Consider the following 11,718-nt stretch of genomic DNA (forward strand, 5'->3'; position numbering starts at 1 on the left):
GTAGGGGGGTGTTGTTTGGTGGAGTGGTATGGTGATGGTTGTTTGAGTGATGGTGGTATTGTGAGTGGTAGTGTTATAGTGATGGTAGTGGTATGGTGATGGTGGTGGTGTTACAGTGATGGTGGTATTGTGAGTGGTAGTGTTATAGTGATGGTAGTGGTATGGTGATGGTGTTACAGTGATGGTGGTATTGTGAGTGGTAGTGTTATAGTGATGGTAGTGGTATGGTGATGGTGTTACAGTGATGGTGGTATTGTGAGTGGTAGTGTTATAGTGATGGTAGTGGTATGGTGATGGTGTTGCAGTGATGGTGGTATTGTGAGTGGTAGTGTTATAGTGATGGTAATGGTATGGTGATGGTGTTACAGTGATGGTGGTATTGTGAGTGGTAGTGTTATAGTGATGGTAGTGGTATGGTGATGATTGTTACAGTGGTGGTATTATTATTGGCAGTGTTAGTGTTACGCATGGTATTCGTAGTGGTATGGTGATGGTTGTGTGATGATGGTGGTATTGTGGGTGGTAGTGTTTATGAAGAGTGATGGTAGTGGTATGGTGATGGTGTTGTTACAGTCTGATGGTGGTATTGAGAGGTATTGTTATAGTGATGGTATTGGTATGGTGATGGTTGTGGTGATGGTGGTATTGGTGGTAGTGTTATAGTGATGGTAGTGGTATCGTGATGGTATTACGGTGATGGTGGTACATTGTGGTGGTAATGAATAATTTATAGTGATGGTATTGAGTGGTATGGTGATGATTGTTATTTACAGTGATGGTGGTATTGGTGGTGGTAGTGTTATAGTGGTGGTAGTGGTATGGTGATGGGGTGTTACAGTGATGGTGGTATTGTGGTGGTAGTGTTATAGTGATGGTATTGGTATGGTGATGGTGTTACAGTGATGTGATGGTATTGTAGTGGTAGTGTTATAGTGATGGAAGTGGTATGGTGGTGGTGTTACAGTGATGGTGGTATTGTGATGGTGGTAGTGGTACAGTGATGGTGGTGGTGGTACAGTGATGGTGGTATTGATACAGTGATGGTAGTAGTGTTACAGTGATGGTGGTGGTGTTCCAGTGATGGTGGTAGTGGTACAGTGATGATGGTAGTTATACAGTGATGGTGGTAGTGTTACAGTGATGGTGGTAGTGTTACCGTGATGGTGGTAGTTATTCAGTGATGGTGGTATTGATACAGTGATGGTGGTAGTGGTACAGTGATGGTGGTAGTGTTACAGTGATGGTGGTACAGTGATGGCGGTACAGTTATGGTAGTGGTACAGTGGTGGTACAGTGATGGTGGTACAGTGATGGTGGTAGTGTTACGGTATTGATGGTATTGGTGTTACAGTGATGGTAGTAGTGTTACAGTGGTAGTGGTACAGTGATGGTGGTACAGTATAATTGAATTTACGTGATGGTGATGCTACAGTGATGGTATTTGCAGTGTTGGTGGTACGGTGATGGTGGTACAGTGATGGTAGTAGTGTTACAGTGATGGTAGTAGTGTTACAGTGATGGTAGTAGTGTTACAGTGGTAGTGAAATTTTTAGTGATGGTGGTACAGTGATGGTGGTAGTGTTACAGTGATGGTAGTAGTGTTTTGTTGGTAGTAGTGTTACAGTGGTAGTGGTACAGTGATGGTGGTACAGTGATGGTAGTAGTGTTACAGTGATGGTAGTAGTGTTACAGTGATGGTAGTAGTGTTACAGTGGTAGTGGTACAGTTTTGGTGGTACAGTGATGGTGGTAGTGTTACAGTGATGGTAGTAGTGTTACAGTGATGGTAGTAGTGTTACAGTGGTAGTGGTACAGTGATGGTGGTACAGTGATGGTAGTAGTGTTACAGTAGTAGTGTTACAGTGATGGTAGTAGTGTTACAGTGGTAGTGTTACAGTGATGGTGGTACAGTGGTGGTACACGTACCCTGACGCCGTAACAGATGCCGTCGTCCGCCAGTTGGTGGTCAGGGTGTAGCCAGCCCCTGGCGGGCTTGTTGATGAAGGACCCCCCGCCGCCGGTCGCGTGTCCCCCCTCCATGCCGCCCAGCCACACCTGTTGCTGCTGCTGGCCGTGCACGCTCACGCCCTCCACGGCATCCGGCGCCCACGGCACGTGCGTCGGCGTGAGGCTGGGGGGCGGAGGTGCCTGGTGCTCCGGAGGCTCGTCCTTACTGGGGTAGAGGGACCTGAGGTCAACGGTGAACTTGTGGTTCCTCTCGAGGGAGCGTGTGTGGCGGTGGTGGGCGAGGGGCGGGAGCGGGTGGACGCGGGCGCCCTGGTGCCGCTCCAGGGACTTAGAGCGGTGGTGTCTCCTGCAGCTGCTGCTACTACTGCCGCAGCTGTCACCACTCCCGCCCGACAGCTGAACAGTACTAAACACTGAGTTACTCTTGCTGCTGTTACTACTACAGCTCACACTACCACTATTAACACTATTTAGCCACACTTTGTGCAGGTTCTGGTCCGAGTGAGATTTTAAATGAACACCGATCTTTTGTAGAGCATTGTCTGACTTTGACTTACGAGTTAGTGCCCTGGCCTGCTGCTTCTCCCTGTGTTTCCTAAGGCACTTGGCGAGCGTGAGGGTGGCCTCGGGCACCTGCGGGCGGGGGGGCGGGGTGTGGGCGTGGGGCGGGGGTGGGACGGGACTACGGTGGGGGTGGGTGTAGGTGCGGGAGGTGGGGGTGAGGTGTATGTGAGTCTCGTCAAAGGCGGTCTCCTTGTGGTGACGCTTGTTGGGGAAGTGAGTATACCGGTAGTCGTGAGGCTCACTCACACCCACGTCGGGTCGCTCGAGGTGCGGCAGGCGGGACGACCCCAGCCCTAGACTGGTGAGGTTCCTCCAGGCAGCCTTGAGCGAGGTGAGGGAGAGTGGCGACGCCTTATTACCGGGACCCCCGCTGCTGTTACTGCTGTTACTGCTGCTCCCGCTGCTGCTCACCCACGCTGTTGTACTGCTGCTGCTGATGACTGACGTGCCCCCTCCACTGATGGTACCGCTGGAGGTGGTGGTGGTGGCGGTGGTGGTGGTGGGGGTGGAGGGCGTAAGCGTCGGGGAGGTGGTGGAGGCGGTAGTGGTGGTGGGGGTGGAGGTGTGGTGGTCCACACAGTGGAGGCCGCTCACCGGACCCTGGTCGGTGTGCACCACCTCCACGCCGCCGTATAGCACACTCTTCCCTGAAACACAACAACAATAACATCATCAGCCAAACATAAACATCCAAATACTCAAAAAACATAACATCTGAACAACAACACTCATGAGACATAAGGCAAGCATGAACCTAGCATGCTTCCCTGTTGGGCCCTGTAAACGCTTCACCTTACACAAGGCTGTAGGGGAGTGCCCAATAAATAATAAAAATAAATAAAAAAATAAAAAAATAAAAAAAACATAACTCTCAGTCTTGGTAAAACACAGGAGCCGTCACAATAACAATGAAGTAACACCAACGCGTCATCATTGTTACAACTGAAAAAACAGACCTATTAGATCAGCATCCAACATTACCGTCGAGGTAGTGATTGGAGGTCATTTATTACGGCTGTTGACCTTGTTACTGCCAGGAGGTACGGTAGTTAACACATCTCACGGGAGGGAACATGACATAACAAAAGTTAACCACAAGAAACCTTACCACGTGCAGAACAGTCTAACACGGTGGTCTACAACACGGTGGCCTACAACACGGTGGCCTACAACACGGTGGCCTACAACACGGCGGTCTACAACACGGTGGTCTACAACACGGCGGCCTACAACACGGTGGTCTACAACACGGTGTTCTACAACACGGTCTACAACGGTGGTCTACAACACGGTGGTCTACAACACGGTGGTCTACAACACGGTGGTCTTACCACAACACGGTGGCCTACAACACGGCGGCCTACAACACGGTGGTCTACCACAACACGGTGGTCCTACAACACGGCGGCACACAACACGGTGGTCTTCTAACACGGTGGTCACAACACGGTGGTCACAACACGGTGGTCTACAACACGGCGGCCTACAACACGGTGGTCTACAACACGGTGGTCTACAACACGGTGGTCTACCACAACACGGCGGCTCCACAACACGGTGGGCTACAACACGGTGGCCTACAACACGGTATTGGTGGTCTCACAACACGGTGGTGGCCTACAACACGGCACAGGTGGTCTACAACTACAACACGGTGGTCTACAACACGGTGGTTACAACACGGCGGCCTACAACACGGCGGCCTACAACACGGCCTACAACACGGTGGTCTACAACACGGTGGTCTACAACACGGTGGTCTACAACACGGTGGCCTACAACACGGTGGTCTACAACACGGTGGCCTACAACACGGTGGCTTCCCCAACATGCCTACAACACGGTGGTCTACAACACGGTGGTGGCCTACAGCAACACGGCGGGGCTACACAACACGGTCTACAACACGGCTCAGCAAATACGGCCACAACACGGTGGTCTACAACACGGTGGTCTACAACACGGTGGTCTACAACACGGTGGCTCTACAACACGGTGGCCTACAACACGGTGGCCACCACAACACGGTGGTCTACAACACGGTGGCCTACAACACGGTGGCCTACAACACGGTGGTCTACAACACGGTGGTCTACAACACTACAACACGGTGGCCTACAACACGGTGGTCTACAACACGGTGGCCTCGGTGGCCTACAACACGGTGGCGGTGGTCTACAACACGGTGGTCTACAACACGGTGGCCTACAACACGGTGGTGCCAACACAGGCGACACGGGTGGTTCACACACGGTGGTCTACAACACCTACAACACGGTGGTCTACAACACGGCGTGGCCTACAACACGGTACAACACGGTGGTACAACACGGTACAACACGGTGGTTCACAACACGGTGGCCTACAACACGGCGGCCTACAACACGGTGGTTCACAACACGGTCTACAACACGGTGGCCTACAACACCTACAACACGGTGGTTCACCAACACGGTGGCTCTACAACACGGTGGCTCACAACACGGTAACGCAATGACGGTGGCTCTGCTAACACGGTGGGGTGGCCTGGTCTACAACACGGTGGATACCTACAACACGGTGGTCTCTACAACACGGCGGCACCTACAACACGGTGGCCTACAACACGGTGGCCTACAACACGGTGGTTCATCTACAACACGGTGGCTCTCAGCAACACGGTGGTCTACAACATAACACGGTGGTCTGGCAACACGGTGGTCTACAACACGGTGGTCTACAACACGGTGGCCTACAACACGGTGGTCTACAACACGGTGGCCTACAACACGGTGGTCTACCGGTGGCCTACAACACGGCGGCCTACAACACGGTGGTCTACAAACACGGTGGCCTACAACACGGTGGCCTACAACACGGTGGCCTACAACACGATGGCCTACAACACGGTGGTCTACAACACGGCGGCCTACAACACGGCGGCCTACAACACGGTGGTCTACAACACGGCCTACAACACGGTGGCCACACACACGGTGGTTCACAACACGGTGGCCTACAACACGGTGGTCTACAACACGGTGGCCTACAACACGGTGGTCTACAACACGGTGGCCTACAACACGGTGGTCTACAACACGGCGGCCTACAACACGGTGGCCTGCAACACGGTGGTCTACAACACGGTGGCCTACAACACGGTGGTCTACAACACGGTGGTCTACAAACAACACGGTGGTCTACAACACGGTGGTCTCACAACACGGTGGCTCCACACCACAACACGGTGGTCTACAACACGGTGGTCTACAACACGGTGGCCTACAACACGGTGGCCTACAACACGGTGGTCACAACACGGTGCTACAACACACGGTGGCTTACAACACGGCGGCCTACAACACGGCGGCCTACAACACGGTGGCCTACAACACGGTGGCCATGGTGGCACAACACGGTGGCCTACAACACGGTGGCCTACAACACGGTGGTCTACAACACGGTGGTCTACAACACGGTGGTCTACAAACGCAGGTTCACAACACGGTGCCACATGGTGGTTCCGCGAAGACGTGCGGCCCGTAATGACGGTGGCCTACAACACGGTGGTCTCACAACACGGTGGCCTACAACACGGAGGTCTACAACACGGTGGTCTAAGCCTACAACACGGTGGCCTACAACACGGTGGCTCACAACACGGTGGGCCTACAACACGGTGGCCTACAACACGGTGGCCACACACACGGGCCTACAACACGGCGGCTCACAACACGGCGGCCTACAACACTCTGGCCAACACGGTGGCTTCACAACACGGTGGCCTACAACACGGTGGCCTGCGACGGTGGTGGTCTACAACACGGTGGTCTACAACACGGTGGTTCATGCCAACACGGTGGTCTACAACACGGTGGTCTACAACACGGTGGTCTACAACACGGTGGTCTACAACACGGTGGTCTACAACACGGTGGCCTACAACGCATTGGTCTACCAACACGGTGGTGTACAACACATTGGCCTACAACACGGTGGCCTACAACACGGTGGTCTACAACACGGTGGTTCACAACACGGCGGCTTACAACACGGTGGCCTACAACACGGTGGTCTACAACACGGTGGACACGTCAAAGGTGACACCTAAATATTCATTACACGTGACACCCAAACACTGTCACAGTGACACGTATACATACACAAAAAAACATCTGTCACATGACGATAAAAAACACCTGTCACATATACAAACACCTGTCATGGCTCATACAAAATACCTGTCATACACATACAAAAACCTGTCATTACATATACAAACACCTGTCATACACATACAAAATGTCATAAACATGCTAAACACCTGTCATACAATATACAAACACCTGTCATACATATAAAACACTCTGTCATACACATAAAACACCTGTCAGTACATACAAAACCTGTCATAAATATAAAAACTGTGGTATACAACAAAACTGTTACACATACAAACACCTGTATAGTATACAAACACCTGTCGTATATACAAACACGGTTAAATATACAAACACCTGTCATAAACATACAAACACCTGTATAAGATATACACATCTGTCATACACATACAAACACCTGTCATATACATAGCACCTGTTACACACATACAAAAACCTGTCAATACTACCTGTCATAAATACAAACACCTGTCACACATACAAACACCTGTCATACACATACAAACACTCTGTCATAAACATACAAACACCTGTCATACACATACAAACACCTGTCATAATATACAAACACCTGTCATACACATACAAACACCTGTCATACATACAAATACCCATAAAAACACCTGTCATACACATACAAAAACCTGTCATACACATACAAAACTCATACATACAAACACCTGTTAACATACAAACACCTGTCATACACATACAAACACCTGTCATACACATACAAACACTCATCATACACATACAAAAACCTGTCATACACATACAAACACCTGTTACATACATACAAACACCTGTCATACACATACAAACACCTGTCATACACATACAAACACCTGTCATAACATACAAACACCTGTCATACACATACAAACACCTGTCATACACATACAAACACCTGTCATACACATACAAACACTGTCATATACAAATAAACACCTGTCATACACATACAAACACCTGTCATACACATACAAACACCTGTCATACACATACAAAAACCTGTCATACACATACAAACACCTGATCATACACATACAAAACACCTGTCATACACATACAAACACCTGTCATACACATACAAACACCTGTCATAAACATACAAACACCTGTCATACACATACAAACACCTGTCATACATACAAACACTGTCATACACATCACCTGTCATACACATACAAACACCTGTCATACATACAAACACCTGTCATACACATACAAACACCTGTCATACACATACAAACACCTGTCATACACATACAAACACCTGTCATACACATACAAACACCTGTCATAACACATACAAACACCTGTCATACACATACAAACACCTGTCATACACATACAAACACCTGTCCTATACGTGACAGTTCTAAAAACAAACACAAATCATCGGCCATTCATCCTCATACAGCCAGGTGTGTGTGTGTGTGTTGTGTGTGTTGTGTGTGTGTGTGTGTGTGTTGTGTGTGTGTTGTGTGTGTGTGTGTTGTGTGTGTGTGTGTTTGTGTGTGTGTGTGTGTGTGTTGTGTGTGTGTGTGTTTGTTGTGTGTGTGTGTGTGGTGTGTGTGTGTGGTGTGTGTGTTTGTGTGTGTGTGTGTAAGGGCTCTCCCTCACGAGCCTAAACACAGGACCCATTTAACAGACAACAGAACCATTTAACAGACAACAGAACCATTTAACAAACAACAGAACCCATTTAACAGACCACAGAACCCATTTAACAGACAACAGAACCCATTTAACAGACAACAGAACCCATTTAACAGACAACAGAACCCATTTAACAGACAACAGAACCCATTTAACAGACAACAGAACCATTTAAACACAGAATATTTAACAGACAACAGAACTTCAGACATTTAACAGACAACAGAACCCATTTAACAGACAACAGAACCCATTTAACAGACAACAGAACATATTTAACAGACAACAGAACCCATTTAACACAGAACCATTTAACGACAACAGAACATATTTAACGACAACAGAACATATACGACAACAGAACCATTTAACAGACACAAAACCATTTAACAGACAAAGAACCCATTTAACGGACAACAGAACCATTTAACGGACAACAGAACATTTAACAGACAACAGAACCATTTAACATACAACAGAACATATTTAACAGACAACAGAACCCATTTAACAGACAACAGAACCATTTAAGAAACAAACACAACAGAATATTTAACACAACAGAACCCATTTAACAGACAAGAACATTTTAACAGACAACAGAACCCATTTAACAGACAACAGAACATATTTAACAGACAACAGAACCCATTTAACGAACAACAGAACCCATTTAACAGACAACAGAACCCATTTAACAGACAACAGAACATATTTAACAAACAACAGAACCCATTTAACAGACAACAGAACCCATTTAACGGACAACAGAACATATTTAACAGACAACAGAACCCATTTAACAGACAACAGAACCCATTTAACAGACAACAGAACATATTTAACAGACAACAGAACCCATTTAACAGACAACAGAACCCATTTAACAGACAACAGAACATATTAACAGACAACAGAACCCATTTAACAGACAACAGAACCCATTTAACAGACAACAGAACATATTTAACAGACAACAGAACCCATTTAACAGACCACAGAACCCATTTAACAGACAACAGAACCCATTTAACAGACCAAAAATTTAACAGACAACAGAACCCATTTAACAGACAACAGAACATATTTAACAGACAACAGAACCCATTTAACAGACAACAGAACCCACTTAACAGACAACAGAACCCATTTAACAGACAACAGAACATATTTAACAGACAACAGAACCCATTTAACAGACAACAGAACATTTTAACGAACAACAGAACCTATTTAACAGACAACAGAACCCATTTAACAAGACAACAGAACATATTTAACAGACAACAGAACCCATTTAACAGACAACAGAACCCATTTAACAGACAACAGAACATATTTAACAGACAACAGAACCCATTTAACAGACCACAGAACCATTTAACAAACAGAACCCATTTAACAGACCACAAACCCATTTAACAGACAACAGAACCCATTTAACAGACACAGAACCCATTTAACAGACAACAGAACCCATTTAACAGACCACAGAACCCATTTAAGACAACAGAACCATTAACAGACACAGAACCCATTTAACAGACAACAGAACCATTACGAAAACAGAAATTTAACAAAGAACCCATTTAACAGACAACAGAACCCATTTAACAGAACTTATTTAACAGACAACAGAGCCAAACAGTAGGTAGAGAATCTTATAATCAAGGGTTTAATATGTTCAAGGTACTGGTGTCAGGGAGGAATAAGGAGGGAGGAGAGGAGAGGGAGGGAGGAGGAGAGGGAGGGGGGAGGAGGTGAGAGGGGTGTTGAACCTGGGGAAGGGGTGTTTATATTTATCAACCTAACTAACCTAACTGGACGACAAGTAGCAGTCAAGCACGTCAACTTATTACACCTGACCTGATGATTAAACCATTAACTGCCTGGGGGGCACAAGAGGTGGTGGTGGTGGTACAAGAGGTGGTGGTGGTGGTACAACAAGAGGTGGTGGTGGTGGTACAAGAGGTGGTGGTGGTGGTGGTACAAGAGGTGGTGGTGGTGGTGGTACAAGAGGTGGTGGTGGTGGTGAGGTGGTGGTGGTGGTGGCACAGAGGTGGTGGTGGTGGTACAAGAGGTGGTGGTGGTGGTGCAAGAGGTGGTGGTGGTGGTACAAGAGGGTGGTGGTGGTACAAGAGGTGGTTGTGCAAGAGGTGGTGTGGTGGTACAAGGTGGTGTGGTGGTGGTGGTGGTGTGGTACAGAGGTGGTGGTGGTACAGAGTGCGGTGGTGGTACAAGAGGTGGTGGTGGTGGGTACAAGAGGTGGTGGTGGTGGTGGTACAAGAGGTGGTGGTGGTACAAGAGTGGTGGTGGTGGTGGTACAAGAGGTGGTGGTGGTGAATCAGGTGGTGGTGGTGGTACAAGAGGTAGGGTGGTGGTACAAGAGGTGGTGGTACAAGAGGTGGTGGTGGTGTTGGTGGTGGTGGTGGTGGTACAGGTGGTGGGTGGTACAAGAGGTGGTGGTGGTGGTGGTGGTGGGTACAAGAGGTGGTGGTGGTGGTGGTACAAGAGGTGGTGGTGGGGCACAAGAGGTGGTGGTGGTGGTGGCAAGAGGTGGTGGGGGTGGTACAAGAGGTGGTGGTGGTGGTGGTGGCACAAGAGGTGGTGGTGGCACAAGTGGTGGTGGGTGGTGGTGGTGGTGGCACAAGAGGTGGTGGTGGTACAAGAGGTGGTGGCGGTGGTGGTGGTGGTGGCACAAGAGGTGGTGGTGGTACAAGAGGTGGTGGTGGTGGTGGTGGTGGTGGTGGTGGTGGTGGTGGTGGTGGCACAAGAGGTGGTGGTGGTGGTGGCACAAGAGGTGGTGGTGGCGGTAAGAGGTGGTGGTGGTGGTGGTGGTGGTGGTGGTGGTACAAGAGGTGGTGGTGGTGGTGGCACAAGGTGGTGGGTACAAGAGGTGGTGTGGTGGCAAAGATGGTGGTGGTACAACAGGTGGTGGTGGTGGTGGCACAAGAGGTGGTGGCGGTGGTACAAGAGGTGGTGGCACAAGAGGTGGTGGTGGTGGTACAAGAGGTGGTGGTGGCACAAGAGGTGGTGGTGGTACAAGAGGTGGTGTGGTACAAGAGGTGGTGGTGGTGGCACAAGGTGGTGGTACAAGAGGTGGTGGTACAAGAGGTGGGTGGTGGGCTAAGAGGTGGAGGTGGTGGTACAAGAGGTGGTGGTGGTGGTACTGGTGGTGGTGGTACAGGTGGTGGTAGAACAGGTGGTGGTGGTACAACAGGTGGTGGTGGTGGCAGAACAGGTGGTGGTGGCAACAGGTGGTGGTGTTGGTGGTACAACAGGTGGTGGTGGTACAACAGGTGGTGGTGGTACAACAGGTGGTGGTTGGTGGTACAACAGGTGGTGGTAAGAGGTGGTGGTGGTGG

At 49.0% G+C, this 11,718-nt stretch overlaps 1 protein-coding gene across 1 annotated transcript; it reads right to left on the minus strand.

Annotated features, from left to right (window-relative positions):
* Positions 1-1,925: 1,925 nt before the first annotated feature.
* Positions 1,926-11,086, minus strand: LOC121860467 (location of vulva defective 1-like; the record flags this gene model as incomplete). Its single annotated transcript, XM_042357626.1, has 2 exons — positions 1,926-3,179; positions 11,036-11,086. Coding segments are annotated over 2 exons (1,305 nt in total), but the record flags the coding sequence as incomplete, so codon positions are not given.
* Positions 11,087-11,718: the final 632 nt, after the last annotated feature.

Source organism: Homarus americanus, unplaced genomic scaffold (assembly GCF_018991925.1).
Source record: "Homarus americanus isolate GMGI-L3 unplaced genomic scaffold, GMGI_Hamer_2.0 scaffold3188, whole genome shotgun sequence".
Classification (NCBI taxonomy): domain Eukaryota; kingdom Metazoa; phylum Arthropoda; class Malacostraca; order Decapoda; family Nephropidae; genus Homarus; species Homarus americanus.